The sequence below is a fragment of the Glycine soja genome, chromosome 4 (assembly GCF_004193775.1).
Source record: "Glycine soja cultivar W05 chromosome 4, ASM419377v2, whole genome shotgun sequence".
Classification (NCBI taxonomy): Eukaryota; Viridiplantae; Streptophyta; class Magnoliopsida; order Fabales; family Fabaceae; genus Glycine; species Glycine soja.
Genome location: NC_041005.1, coordinates 47,013,165 through 47,029,146, shown reverse-complemented (window position 1 = coordinate 47,029,146; position 15,982 = coordinate 47,013,165). Strand labels below are relative to the sequence as shown.

The 15,982-nt window shown below is 33.6% G+C and overlaps 1 protein-coding gene across 1 annotated transcript; it reads right to left on the bottom strand.

Moving 5' to 3' along the window:
• Positions 1 to 260: 260 nt before the first annotated feature.
• Positions 261 to 7,119, bottom strand: LOC114409993 (U5 small nuclear ribonucleoprotein 40 kDa protein-like). Its single transcript, XM_028373710.1, has 7 exons — positions 6,787 to 7,119; positions 5,337 to 5,748; positions 4,984 to 5,140; positions 2,924 to 2,968; positions 2,264 to 2,429; positions 1,789 to 2,156; positions 261 to 816 (listed from the first exon to the last, which is right to left on the bottom strand). The coding sequence occupies exons 1-7, from the start codon at positions 6,916 to 6,918 to the stop codon at positions 495 to 497; spliced, it is 1,602 nt and encodes a 533-aa protein (XP_028229511.1). The 5' UTR covers positions 6,919 to 7,119; the 3' UTR covers positions 261 to 494.
• Between the last annotated feature and the right edge of the window lie 8,863 nt (positions 7,120 to 15,982).

The following is a 15,982-nucleotide window of genomic DNA, read 5'->3' as shown; positions in this document are numbered from 1 at the left end:
AAAGATCGTATTTAAAGATCAATTGAAACAATTAAAATGCATTGTTTATTTGTAAAAAAAAGTCAAATTTAAATACTAATCACAGGACTTATTAAGGTTCTTGTTTAGTTCTAAATAAATTGACTATAAAAAATACAAATAATGCTTCTTAATATTTTAGCATTTTAAAAAATTAATAAAACCACAAAACAACTTATACTTTCCCTTGCTTTAAAAAACAAAGGGAAAGTATATACTTAACCTTAAAAACAACAATAAAATACACCATGCCAGCAACTGAGCAGGCTTTTACCAACCAAAATTTTCTTGCTTCTTCGGCATTTTTCAGATAAATTCCTTCCTTTACTCGTTTCAAGTTGCCACAAAACTCCACACATAAAAAAAATAATATTATCTCCTAAAAATCCCAGGTGAAAAAAAAAAAAAAAAAACTACATACTCAGCACCAACAAATGTGTGGAGAGCAGTGATGGTCTGAGTCATTGGCAAGAGGTTCAAGAGTAAACCTTGTGCAGTCCAATGTTGAGATCAGATGATATGGAAATGACAAGAGGAATAGACTGAAGCCACATGGCTCTGAAGACTCGTTTCTGATGCGCTCTTATAGATTGGGAAGGCTTGTGAGCAGTATACCTTATATCAAATATGTGAATCACAGGATCTGCAGACCCAGATGTTATATAATGTCCATCAGGAGACCAAGCCTGATTTATCAGAGCTGATTGAGAATCACTGCTTTCTTGCTTCCATCCAAAAGCATGAAGTTCTGTATTCCTCAATCTGATATCAAACAACCGAAGCTGCCTCTCGTGCGTCCTGATAGAATGAAAAGTAGTTAATATACTATAGACGAACATGCAGCCAAAGGATACCAAGGAATAGCAATAGAAGAACAATTTTGGCCTCAAACGGAAACAAAGTATTATATTATTATTATGTTCCCATCTTGAAGGCAGATTCTTGTACTGAATTTAATGTCCAAAATATCAATCAAAACTATTTATCAAGTTAGTAGCTTATGACTTTACAATATTCCAACGCAGACTATGAATAGCAGAAGGGAATTTCCATTTCTTAACTAGAACAGTTAAAATGTGCACTCATCCTCACATTCAACTTTGAGTGGATTTATCATTCTCTAGATTAAAAAGTCCGAGAGATGCACCTGCCGAATTATTGGTAATTATCTTAATTTTCTATCGTTGCTCACAAAGCAGAAAAAAGGCCTAAATGTCTGTCTCACTGGTGCATTGAAGTTTCCTACATCCTAATATTTCAAGCATATTTCATGAATAGAACCAAGTCCATACTCCATAGGCCAAGGACGTGCATCACTAACCACAAAATCCTTCCTCACATTCTGTAACAATATTTCTGTCTTTCATAAAGATTTCATTGCTTCCAATTAAGAGATATAAAAAGGCAAAATATTACAGAATGGTGGTTGTGAACCATCAGTTGTGTGGGAGTTTCAGGTTGGGGGTACCAAACACAATCCTTTTTGCTTTCATTTCCATAAAGTGCACTGACTGAGACATAACAATGAGAATCTTTTTATTGAACTTTAGCAAACAAAGTAATAATGCAAGCAATTTCATCTAGGGTTCAAACTTTCAGACCATATCTTATATTACTGTTTTCAAATAAACATAATTAATTTTCCCCAAAACCAAACATTCAAGGCTCAAGACAGACAAAAACTTGAAAAATCAGGATGTTATAAACTCTGTACAAAGCTAAGCTTGTGGAAACTAAAGAAACACATTTAACAAAGAGGACTTAATTTACCCTGTTTGAACCATGAATAAATTGAAGTCGGATGGATTGGGCAGGACACTCATGCATTTACTATCAACCTGATGCTTGAAATCTGCTCTTCCTACACGTACATCATACCCAAATATTCTCCTGTCTGCACCAACCGACAACACCATCTGCTTCTGCTGCATACCAGCAACTCCCATTACAGCAGATGAGTGAAGATTCCTGTGCAATGCCTTTGGCTTCCACTTCTCATCATCCTGCTCATTCCAAAGAATAACAGCATGGTCACTTCCACCAGTTACAAAACATGTATTTTCCCAGGGCATAAAAACAATGCCATTGATAATTCCCTTAACATGCGGCTTGTCCTCTAAGAATTTTACACGTTCTCCCTGCCAATGACATACAAGTAATTTGCATACATCAATACCAATAAAAAATAAAAGAAACCCAAACACAGTTTTTTTTTATGCCAGGATATTTGTGTCAAAAACCTTACCCCTTGTCCTTTATTCAAATTTGTAATCGATACTTGAGAGTCTCCACCATCAGCACTGTATACTGAAAATAGGCTGTTTCCCTCTGGATGCCAAGCTAAATCTTCTGGCCATCTCCTCTGCTTTTGGGATGCACAATCGGTAGTGCTAAGACGAGAGGCTCCTGCTCTACAAAATTAAAGATGGGGGAAAAGAAAATGTAAATTAGATAACATGGTTAGGTAATCTTTAAAACATTTTGAAGTTTAGGTATAATGTTTTCCACTCCAATATATTACAAAAACTGAGGCAGAGTGCCAATGGTAATGGAAAGAATCATCAAAAAGTCAAGTTTACATTTAAATGGGAAAAAAGAAAAACGAGATAACAGAGGAGAATGAATTTAAGAAATATTTTGAAGTTCAAAGTCATAAAGTTTTCTACTCCAAAACTTGAGTGGAAGCCTGATGCAGATAATAGACTATGAGTAAATGGAACGAGCCACCATAGGGAGCATAGATATATTTATGCTTGTTCAAAAACCAAATAAGTATTAGCCAAACTGCACCTTTTAAATAATATATTTCGATTAAGCCTATTTATAATCAACATCATCAGAAAATGACAAAATATAAGAATAGAAACTCGCCAAAGTGCCACCAGAAAGACAAATTAGAGCATACCCCTTAGCCTGAACTTGCCAAAAGTTGACCACTCCATCCAGAGCACTGCATGAATCCCCAAAAGATAGCATGTGTCAGGCTCAAAAGAATATATCAATGTTGTATTACCAGCAACATACCTTACGTAAGAGAGAAATTCAAACTGAAGACAAAAGCTGACTAAAGTTACACGGTTGTTATATTTACATAGTCAAATATCTAACCATTAAATAAGAGTTCTTGTCTTGAACCACTAAAGATCATGTCAGGAAAAAACAAGAACAGCCTTTTACCAGTGTTTTAAATCCTATTTAGCGGCTGGTTCCAAAATTTCTACAGTGGGATAGCCAGTATCTGAATTTCTTTTTATAAAGTTTATATAATGTACACCATATGCATAAAAATTCTCAAAAATGATAAAAATTACTCAATTCATGACATTCATTCATAATTGCCGCAATGACCACCATGACTATGGCGGCCGCCATGACGCCGCCATTCGAAACCCGCCACGCCACCGCTATTCGGTGGCATTTTTTCAAAAAACCGCCACGCCTTTCCGCCATGGCACCACCATGGCCGCTTTTTAACAACACTGCCTGATAGAAACTAAAGGTGGTTCACTAGAGACGCCTCATGTGTCATGTGCATGAACTTCACACGCCAAGGCCTTGCATGGGGCCGCGTGTAGCGGTATTTTGAGTTGACTATGCACTTCACCGATGAAAAAAGCAAAAAGATCCACCGGGGATGCCTTGAGGCGGAGGGAGAGAAGATCAGTGTGACGTTGGCCAGAGATGTGTCATGTGACGTGTGCGTGAACTTCACACATCAGGGCCTTGCGTGGGGCCGTGTACGGCGGTGTTTTGAGTTGGTTGCACACGTGAATGGTGTGACGATCTTCAGCGATAGGCGACAGTGGTCGAAGGTGTCAAGAAGTCTGCCAAAAGAGGGCAAAGCAGCCGTGCAGTATTATTCACTGCAAAGAGGGCAAGAACCAACAGATGTCATCTTAAATGAAAACAGAAACACGAAACGTGATTAAAACAAAGTGTGGAAAATAAGACCTGGCAAATGAAACAACCCAGAATGGCCCGAAACTAACTGGCCTTTGTCCACCTCAGTCACTGGACGGAAAGGTCGCCAAAGCTCTGGCGGAGGGCGGCTACAGCTGCCGGAAAAGGAGAAAAATCGCTGGAAAGAGGGACAGTGAGCATAAAAGTCCACTGGAATGCAGAAACATGTCACTGGAAGACAAGAGACAAGTAGAAAGGTCCACCAGAATGTGGAAATAGGTCGTCGGATATAGGACAAGAAGCAGAGAGGTCCCCCAGAAGTCAGAACTGTGGGCCGTAGAATAATTGACAGTGGATGGTGGTTGCCGAAAAGTTGTCGGGAAAGGAGAAAAGGTCGCTGGCCGATGGCCGAAGCAGAAAGGTCCACTAAGAACAGTAGGTCCTCAATGGAGAACGACTTTTGTTATTCCCGTGTCACGAATAACCTAAGCTCTAATACCATATAACAATGTTTTACTGTGTAATGTTGTGTGTCTTAGATGATCATGCCTCATCTTTATTTATAATGAAGAAATCAGAATTAGTATTGATTACATATCAATCAATTACTGATTATTAGGTAATTAAATATCAATCAGAATAATAAGTTTCTATGTAATAACAAATACAAGATAATGTAAAGACAAATGTAATCTAACATATTCCTATGAATTAAAAAAAAAAGAGTAGATTTATGCGCGTTTTAAGTTGATCATTCCCTAACATTATAAGCAATTTAACAATTTACCTGTTGTGGCCAAAAGCTGGGAAAAGAAAAGTGATAGGTGAAGCATACTGCTAAAAAAAAACTTCGTACCCCATTGCCCAGAGGCTCTTCGCTATGCGAAGGTATGGGGGAGGGATGTTGTACGCAGCCTTACCCTTGCATATGCAAAGAGGCTGTTTCCGGATTCGAACCCATGACCAACAAGTCACCAAGGCACAACTTTACCTCTGCACCAGGGCTCGCCCTCAAGCATACTGCTAAAAGCAAAAAAAAAAATAGAAATGAAATGATTCTATTACCTAGTCACAAAAAGCTGATCATTCACAGGACACAAAGCAATACTCCGCAATTTCCTCTTGTGTTGACTTGAGATGTGGTTGCTTGTTTGACAGGTTACCAAGCTTGGTGAAGAACTCTTGCGTACTAAAGGAATCAATTCCTTGTGTCCTTTTTGTTCTGGAAAGCACAGAAAAATCTTATGAATCTTATTACAAGCAAAAGCAGTCTTCAAATGAAAAGACAGCAATAAGCCAATAACTGACAAAGTGACAATAGACCCAGACAGAAGCACATGACCTTAGATATGATAAATGGATTAGCCAAACCTACATAAAATCAATAATGAAGGTTATCCTAGAGATGAGTTTCTTACCAAATTTCCTTTTTGTCCCTTTCTCCTTGACTTCAGTTTTTTGCTGCTCAGAAGAAAGTCTATTACTCTGAGACTTGTCAGATTTTCCCCTAGAGCTACCACCCGTGATAGGAGAATTATGGACTCCAGGAGTGGCTTCAGAACTGGAAGTTATTGAAGCTTTTGAAGAAGACTTTGGCAACAATACAGGTTGTGATATTTTTGGATTCAGTGAAGGAATAAGAAGTTCTGGTTTAGATTGATGTTGGCTTTTGGTAGAAACTTCGTTTCTATCAATGGGACTGCTTGATCTGCTCTTTGTCTTCAAAGTTTCGATTCCATCATCTAAGGTACTTCTAGATGACACTGTTTGACCTCGAAGGCGAGCCAATTTGGATTCAGAATCTTGCAACCTTTTCTCCGCTTCATCAAGCTGCACATGATTCCCAAACTTAAAATCAGCTTATAATTATCCATGTGAAGATTAAAAAAAAATAGCTAGGTACAGGTTATATGTTTGACATATTACAAGGAAAACAAAGAAAAAAAATTATCACAGGAACACCAACAACTAGGAATAAAAGAATAAGGCACCACATTAAAGCCAGGTGTCATTCTATGAATAATGAAAATTCATCAAGGTTCATAACTAGGGATCCAGTGTCAAGATTACAGTGAAAAAGAGGAACCAAAATACAATCTCCAAAACAAACGGAAAACAAATATGCAATGCAATCACATTGAGGAACATTGGAAAATACATAACTGCTTACAAAGCAAACGTTGGTTTCTTTGGTAATTAATGTGAAAGAAAATTTGGAATCAAGTCACGACAAGATTACAATGACCGCACACCAAAGTAGTTACTAGAAACAAATATAAAAGGTTCACCTTTCATGAGGTAAATAATACTACTAGGCATATCTAAAACGGTATTAAATTGCACACGGCTGTCTTTGACATTGCAGGAAATTGCGTACAAATGCAGCCCCAACTGCAGTCATGATACAGTTGTGGAGATCCCAAAAAATCTTGACGTTGCACTGGAAATAACATTGTGAACCGTTTTTTAAAACGTTTTTAAACTGAAATGAACTTCATTTAACAGACAAAAGTAGTTAAGTTCAAAGATGGCATAAAAACAATACTTTTCCGCTTTTCTCCCATTTAAAAAAAGCTAAAACTCAATTTGATTCCATCAATTTAAAAAAAATAACAAAATTTAATATCCAGTCCATTATACATAAACAACCACATTCTTTGGTGGAAGGAACAAAACTAGTCAAACTTGAACCTAAGGCTAGAACAAACACACTATTTTCTGGTTCGAACACTTCGAAGTCACAATAACACACATAATAAACCCAAATATGGAAGAATAACATTGGAAGACAAGTAGTGGTATTAGCACGGAGTGACGAAACGACGAAAGAAAAAAGGCAAAACGACTGGGGAGGGTTAAGGGGAAAACCTGGGTTTTATAATAAGCGATGCGGTGACGGAGGTTTTTGACTTCGTGGGTTCGGTGTTCGATCAAAGCCACCAATGCCTCTTCCTGTTCCTCCCTGCTCGTACTGCCTCCGTTCTCCTCGTTTGGCTCCATTCGAACATCACCTCGTACGTTCCAATTTTTTTAAGAATCCGAAAATAACGATTGGGTTGTGTTGTTTTGTGTGTTGTCTCTCTTGCTCCTTCTCGCACGGGTTTGTTGTTGTTGTTGAGGCTTTAGGAATGAAGACCTGTGTGCTTTGTGTGGGACGAATGGAGGGACAGCTATGTGTGTATTTAGTGGTTTTTTTTTTATTTTTTGATGAATAAATAAGGGGAGGGTGCCTAATGGGTGGGTAAAGACCCCAAATCAAATCCAACCTGAAAAATATGAATAGAGAAGAAAAAAAAGAAATAAATTTTGGATGGTCCTCAAGGTTAGGACTAATCGGATAAAGGTAATCTCAAAAGGATTATCACAAGCGGGTTATTTTAGTCATTTTATTTTATCGAAAACTAATCCGACTGACAGCAGCGCATGAGACATAATTTTTAACGGCACAAAATTCAATTGTGAATTGAATGTTGTTTAATGACTTTTTCTAATCTAGTTCAGCTTTAAACATGTAATCTCAAAAGGATTATCACAAGCGGGTCATTTTAGTCATTTTATTTTATCGAAAACTAACCCGACCGACGGTGCATGAGACATAATTTTTAACGTTACAAAATTCAATTGTGAATTGAATGTTGTTTAATGACTTTTTCTAATCTAGTTCAGCTTTAAACATGTAATCTCAAAAGGATTATCACAAGCGGGTCATTTTAGTCATTTTATTTTATCGAAAACTAACCCGACTGACAGTGCATGAGACATAATTTTTAACGTTACAAAATTCAATTGTGAATTGAATGTTATTTAATGAATTTTTCTAATCTAGTTCAGCTTGTAATCTCAAAAGGATTATCACAAGCGGGTCATTTTAGTCATTTTATTTTATCGAAAACTAACCCTACTGATCGCGCATGAGACATAATTTTTAACGGTACAAAATTCAATTGTGAATTGAATGTTGTTTAATGACTTTTTCTAATCTAGTTCAGCTTTAAACATGTAATCTCAAAAGGATTATCACAAGCGGGTCATTTTAGTCATTTTATTTTATCGAAAACTAACCCGACTGACAGTGCATGAGACATAATTTTTAACGTTACAAAATTCAATTGTGAATTGAATGTTGTTTAATGACTTTTTCTAATCTAGTTCAGCTTTAAACATGTAATCTCAAAAGGATTATCACAAGCGGGTCATTTTAGTCATTTTATTTTATCGAAAACTAACCCGACTGACAGCGCATGAGACATAATTTTTAACGTTACAAAATTCAATTGTGAATTGAATGTTATTTAATGAATTTTTCTAATCTAGTTCAGCTTGTAATCTCAAAAGGATTATCACAAGCGGGTCATTTTAGTCATTTTATTTTATCGAAAACTAACCCGACTGACAGCGCATGAGACATAATTTTTAACGTTACAAAATTCAATTGTGAATTGAATGTTATTTAATGAATTTTTCTAATCTAGTTCAGCTTGTAATCTCAAAAGGATTATCACAAGCGGGTCATTTTAGTCATTTTATTTTATCGAAAACTAAGCCGACTGACAGCGCATGAGACATAATTTTTAACGTTACAAAATTCAATTGTGAATTGAATGTTATTTAATGAATTTTTCTAATCTAGTTCAGCTTGTAATCTCAAAAGGATTATCACAAGCGGGTCATTTTAGTCATTTTATTTTATCGAAAACTAACCCTACTGACCGCGCATGAGACATAATTTTTAACGGTACAAAATTCAATTGTGAATTGAATGTTGTTTAATGACTTTTTCTAATCTAGTTCAGCTTTAAACATGTAATCTCAAAAGGATTATCACAAGCGGGTCATTTTAGTCATTTTATTTTATCGAAAACTAACCCGACTAACAGCGCATGAGACATAATTTTTAACGGTACAAAATTCAATTGTGAATTGAATGTTGTTTAATGACTTTTTCTAATCTAGTTCAGCCTTAAACATGTAGTCGTTCTAGTGTTAAAAAATAAGACAACTAAAGCGCTCCAAAATCAAAATGAAATTTCAAATTTCATTTTTGAAATTTGAAAAAACAAAAAAAGGAACCAAAAAATGAACATATGAAGACTGGAGGAGGAAACCCTAATCTCTAAAACTCTCTTTCAAAGCCTTTTCTAACTTCATACTCTTAGTCTCTCATGCCTATGTTGGAACTAAAGATGTGTGAGATGTCATGCCGCTAAAAATCTCATAGGTTTGATTATAACAAAAGTTGTTCTATTTTGATATCTAACAAAATTATTGAGCTATGCATACATGTTAATTGTTGAAAAAGTGAAAATGGATATTGTTTTATCTTAGACAAGCTAAAAATGTGTCTTTTATAAATAGTGTCCAAATAGTTATTAAGTAATAATAGCATCTAAAGTCTTTTGTAAATATGGCATTCAACACACGCTTGATAATGGAAGCATCCAACGTTTTAGACAACACAATCCAATGTGCTTTGTACATAACCAACAAACTCATGTTTTTAAAAAGTGTCCAACTCTGAATATAGCACCTAAAAGTTCTTGATCCTAGGCACAAGCTAGCATGGGAAAGCCTTTCAAGTCTCACACCATGTGAAAGTAAGTTGGTGCATCCAATATAGGCTGGTTTCGAGATATCTGAGAGGGTACCGTGGACATGCTTATACTGGAGTAAATTTTAAAAAATAGTAAGTAGCACCACATCCCTCTTGAACTAAGTCGTGCCCACCATCTTCGCCACCGCATCCCTCTCGCACTTACTCCCTCCCTGACAACAAACCATGTCGTCGTCAACCTTTAGAGGTTGATTGCCTGTAATCACCAGTGAACGAAATGAACTTGCCTTTTCATCCTTATGTTTGTGTTTTTCTTCTTCTCTACCATTAAGGATCACTGCAGTGACGGTGGAGCCGCGTTGACAGTGGAGTCGCATTTACAGTTGTGGTGTGTTGATAATGGTGCAGTCACATTAAGATTCCTTACAATGCGATTCTAGCTTTGGCCTTATCTTTTTTAGATCTAAAATTGTTGATGATGGAAATTGTCTTTGAAAAATAATTATTTTGTTTGTGGTGTGGAATGTTTTTGAAGTTTTCATATCTAAGTTACCAAATAAAAGTGTAAAAAATATATTTTTGTTTGTTGATGGCATTGGTGTTAAGGTTGTTGGCAAAAGGTTTGTTGGGGCCTTTTTCATGGAGAAGGGGATTGTAGTTGATGCAAGCAAGGGGCAGGTAGTAGAGGTGTTGGGTTTTGGTGCGATAACGTCTACAAAGTTTTTTCATGTTGTGGCAGCACTAGAAGGTGGTTTTTGTTGTTGGGGTGGCATTGGAGCACCTGCGCTATAACAATGTCAATGACATCATGGAGATTTGGTGGTAGAGGCCGAAACCAATTTTTTAATTTAATCCAATGTGGAGATCCACACAATAGTCCTACATTTATATCAAGAACATTATTAATTGTAAGCATCAAATTTCCTATGGTGGGAGATTTGTTAAGGTCCCCTACCCTAGACGTGGTCATTATTCCTTGTGTTAAGGTTTCTTGTTCTAAAGACTATACATGTATGGTTCAAAACCTCTATGAAAGTCCTTTTTATATATGTTGCAACAATGCCACCATTGCATAATGAAACAAAAAAAGAAGACTTCTAAATGTTGGTTGTTTCCTTTGGAAGTAAAGTGGTCACTAGTTGTTACGATACAACGATGGAAAGCTTTTCATTTTGAGTACCCTTTCTTTAAATTAGCAAATGGTTCGACATTTTATTATTGTAATCAAAATACTCTTTTGCTCAAACTTTCCCGTAGGACCAATAAAACGAGATTGTGCTAGAGGAAATTTTATGTTATGTGGCAATTCTAGTTGTAAAATTACTGGAATATCTAATTTATGTTGTTATGCTACTTGTATATGTAACCTTTGAATTAACCTTGAGCCTAAATATATATTTTCTTTTAAAAAAATGTTTTTTCAATATAGGAACTTAATAAAGAAGAACCTTATATTATGGGTGGGTCCTTAGGGAGTGTTATGTTCTTGATTCACAAATAGATTTAAAAATTTCAATGAAGGAAAATATCAACGAATTAAAACATGATTATGATTGGCATTTAGGCCATAACAATACAATTAAATGTCAAATCCAAAATCATTATCCATTTAAAAATTAAAATTGTGAGAAAGAATAAAAAATTACCTAGAAGCTTAGTAAGACCAAAAATTAATGGTCAAATGCTTAGTTACTTAAAAAAATGGTTAGAAGTTCAAAAAAGCTGGAAAAAAAAAAGTTTGATCCTAAAAGTTGGTCTAAACATTATACATTTTTTGGGCCTAAATACTGGATAAAAAATTACCTAGAAGCTTAGTAAGACCAAAAATTAATGGTCAAATGCTTAGTTACTTTAAAAAAATGGTTAGAAGTTCAAAAAAGCTGGAAAAAAAGTTTGGTTCTAAAAGTTGGCCCAAACATTATACTTTTTTGGGCCTAAATGCTGGCTTGAATGGATAATACCTATCCATTCAAAGGCATTTGAATCATGCACCTCCCATTTTGAATCTTACACCTCCTAAAGGAAACTAAATGGACAAAAATGTCTTGTCCTCTATCTTCAGTCTTCTTCCTCTAGTAACATGCATTATCCAACACGTCACCTATCATTACACCACACACCACCCATCATCACAAAAACAACAAATCAAAACAGCACCACCTCACACACAATAGCACCACAGACCATTGAGCCACATGACACCTAGAAAAAAAATTGTTGATCTAAAGCTTTTTTTATGAAAGTATATATGTATTATGGAACAACTATTTCATAATAGAAAAAAAATCATATTTTGGAATAATTTTTCCAAAAATATTTTTTTCTACCATGAAATAGTTGTTCAAGAAGTGTATTAGTATTACGGAACAACTATTTCATAATAGAAAAAATTTTATTCTGGAATATTTTTTTCATAAAGAATTTTTTCTATTCTAGAATAGCGATGATGCACAATAAAGAGGAATAAAAAAGGGTGGATGGATCTCCTGGAGAAGCATGCCCGGGAAGAGGAAGCAAAATGCCTCAAGCAAAGGAATGCAGTCTTGCACGATAGCTCAGGGATATTATAAAATTGGTAGGTGCAGGATTTAAAATGGGAGGTGTAGGATTCAAATGCCATGTTGAAATCGTGGTCGCACAACACCAACTCACCCAAACCAAGCCCATTTGGTTAAAACATTTCAATTTGGTTCAGATTTAACTTTTTGGGCCTGAATTTCACCGAACCAACCTAATATCCAACAATGTGAAATAATTTAGTAACCATTCTTAAGAAATTTAAAAAGATCTATTTTTTATAATTATAAAAAAACAAATAAATAGTTGATTTATAAGATATTCAAAAAAAATTCTAATTTTAATTAAATTTATATTCTTTTCAGCTTTTAGTTATTTTGAAAATTCGAAACAAATACCTAAAAAACTAAAAAAAGTCATTATTAAGAAAAAGTGAATCTTTTGCAAAAAGAAGTTCTAATTCCTTCTTTACTCCTCAGCCTACGAAGTATTAACATTCGTTTCTAGTTGTTGTTTCCCTCCCAATGATAAGTTTTTACGAGTTACTCACCAATCCACGACAGGAAATACTACCTTCCTGTCCAACTTGCATAATGGCTTGTTTTGGTTTTTTTTTTTTGCCTCAATTTTTCATTTGAAATATTTTTAGATCTTTACAGCACCATCATATCCATACTGTACCAGGAGTTTGCCATAGGAATGTCAAACCTCAAAATCTATTAGTAACTAAGTTATAATCATTTGCTATTTTCCTCAGTGACCTGCACCTTCTAAACCTATTGTTTGCTTGCTGCATAGGTTGACTCTCTCACTCCCCAAGTTTAAGCTTTGCAAATGCAAAAAATTTCGTATGTTTGTATATATTGTGCATGTACGTTATTCATGTATCTGTGTTACTATATGTTAATGGTGGAATACTAAAGTCCTATGCTACTTACCTACCGGTTACAAGTGTAAATTTAAAGAATATAAGCATGGATATGACATTTCTATTAATAGTCATTAAAATGTTAATATTGCTATCAATTTGGGAACACTTCATTCTTTTTTGTATTATGAGAGGTATAAATATTAAGAATATTGATTGGAACATTGGTGAAAATGCTCCAAATATACAAAGATACGACTGTAACTTAATATATTGGGCTATATTAATTTATGTAATTTTTAAACATCCCTACAAACTTTACAATCGCCGCTGGGATAGTACTAGTGCTGCACTAATCAATAATCAATAATATAACAAAAACTACTCAATCATCACCACGTGTTGGCTAAATAGTTTTTTTAAGTTATTTTTTTTTTCTTTTACCCCCTTTCTTGCCTTTTATTCTTTGTTTTTTTTTAATGAAAAAAGTGCAATGTAGGGTCTCACTGCTAGTTTGAATATAAATATATTATCATATTAAAAGTGTTTCGCGAATAATATGTGAATATTGAATAATTTATTTAACATCAGACCAATTGCTTTAAAGTAAATTGTTAATATTCTTGTTCCGTATAAATGGTTAAATCTTACGTGACAAGACGTGAATAAGATATCAAATATATCTCGATGTTGTAATTATCACATAGAAGAATTTGGTTGGTAAAATGAAATTGGAGATTCGTCAAAGAAAGAAATACACTGATTCGTCAAAGAAAGATAATTGACCACAAACTCATAAAAGTATATGCACCTTTTCATATTCAGCAGATGCCCTTTAAATATTTCACGCCATAGCCATTTTATTTCTTTCGTGCAATGGCTAGGGATAAAATAAAGCTCTTTCCCCGCATGACGCATATATTTCAAAATTGCACTAAATTCACAGAGTAAAGTTGAGTTTGTAACGATAAGTTTATTTGAGTTTGTAACGATAAGTTTATTCGTAAAATAATGCTTTTCTAAAGAAGGTTTCGAACAATTTTTTTCAATGTTTTTTTAGAGATTATGTGAAGTTATATTATCCATGTCTAATTATATGACCCATATAAAATTCTCTCATTTTATATAAAGATGGTTTTTTTCTACTATATTTATTCTCGTGATTGGCAATTTTGTTGAGGCTTTCGTTTTTAAGACAATAACTAATACACTTCACAAGAATGGCATGCATTAGAGGGTTGCGTGTGGTGACAGAGGAATGATATTCAACCACCTTATTGGAGTGGAATGAGGTAGAAAGAAAAGAGAAACGGAAAAATATTAGATGATGCGATGAAAATAGTGTATAACCGTATAAATGAGATGCAGGAGAAACGAGTTAATTAAGTTTTTATTCTTTTAGCTTTTTCATATTATAATTTTTAGTTTTTCAAAGTTTTTTTTGGGCAATTTTTAATTATTTATTAATTTTTTGTTAGCATTTTAGTTTCTTTTAAAAAAATTGTTCATTTTTAGTCCATCATTTTTTTATTATTCAAAATTTTTCCTAAATATAAAATAAATAAGGGACTAAAAATTGATAAAAAAAAACAAATTTTGAGTGATAAAAAATAAACGAAAGACTAAAAATAGAATAAAAAAATAAAAAGAACTAAAAATCATGACAGAAAATTAAAGGAGGATTAAAAATTGGATAAAAGATTGAGGACTAAAAATTGAAATCTTAAAAATTGAGAAACTGAAAAATTAATTAACCCAAGAGAAAATCACTTGAAAATTGTTAACTCTTTATTGTATTGTTATGTTGTGTGTTTAAGATATTTGAATCTGAACCTTGTAAATAAAAAAACATAATTAAAAAGAAAATAATCCGTCAGATTTTTTTACAAAATTTAATTATCAAGAAAGTTTGCAAATACTCTCATGATAAACAAAATGAGCCTCAGTATAATGCATCACCTTTTTCTTTTACTTTTTTTTTATTTGAATAATTATTCTCTCTATTCGTATAACTTTGAAAAGTGTATTAAACATACTATAAGTTATCTCATATCTTTATTTTATTTTATTTTTTGCTGATGATCTCATATCTTTAAATGTCATAAACATTATTTTTGTTTTACGTTTTAATTTTTCTTATACACAGACATTGTAAGAAAATATACTCCCAATCAATTAAAAATAATCTCATATAATTTTTAAAATAATTATTATAAAAACTAATAAACTTATCAGACTTGGTAATATTTAATTGGATGGCAATATAACTAATCTTTACACACGGAGTGTATTCTAATTAAATTTAAATTGTTAAACGTTTCTATTTTATTTTTGAGACAATAAAAAAATATCTACAACATATTAAAATATGCAATAAATTTATTTGAAATAATTTTAACTCTTTGAAACAATAAAAACATGATGTATTAACGGTCAATTTTGATAGTTCATGCTTTTATTTTATACAATGGTCACATTAAAATTAAAATTTATAACCTCATTCATACTAGTCATTAAATCGATCCTAATAGCAGTTTCCTTTGTTCTTTATTGTTCTACAATTTGAGGAAAATTTGTTTGGTATTAATAGTTCATTAACTTCATTTTATTGCAATTTTGCTGCTAGAATTTAGGCTTTCTGTTCCATAATCTTGCTTTGTATTGTGGTGCCTTTTCAATTTCGGATAAGGTTGGGCTCACTTTTCTGCTTTAACGATCGTAATTACTTAGTTTAAATGTCACGCCTCTCCAAATCCAATAGTGGAATCGACATTTATTAGTTATATATTACGGTAAGAGACTTAAAACTTAAAGAACACCGTTAAATACTCTTTAACATCTACTAGTATTTACCATAAGGGTTAGGAAACTTCATGCTCGTTTACTTCTATCTTTTTCTGTTTAGCACTTGACAATTTCATATTTTAAAAACAAAAATACAAACATAGTACGTCTTACTCTTCATAACAGGTTATCCTTTTGTGGTGTACGCTTTGTAGTTTTATTTCATCTCTGGAATGTTTTTATAATGAGAGGTTGAAACCCTTCATTATATATAAAAAAAAGAGGCTGTAACCCTTCAACATTTTTTACTATCTTTTTTATGCAGTAGTTTTATATTATATTTG

Excerpts from the sequence above, each read along its gene's own strand:
- LOC114409993 (XM_028373710.1), bottom strand. The coding sequence starts at position 6,918 with ATGGAGCCAAACGAGGAGAACGGAGGCAGTACGAGCAGGGAGGAACAG. Across the intron at positions 2,157-2,263 it reads ATTTGAATAAAGGACAAGGG|GGAGAACGTGTAAAATTCTT; the intron begins GTAAGGTTTTTG and ends TGTCATTGGCAG. Across the intron at positions 817-1,788 it reads TTATTCATGGTTCAAACAGG|GACGCACGAGAGGCAGCTTC; the intron begins GTAAATTAAGTC and ends TCATTCTATCAG.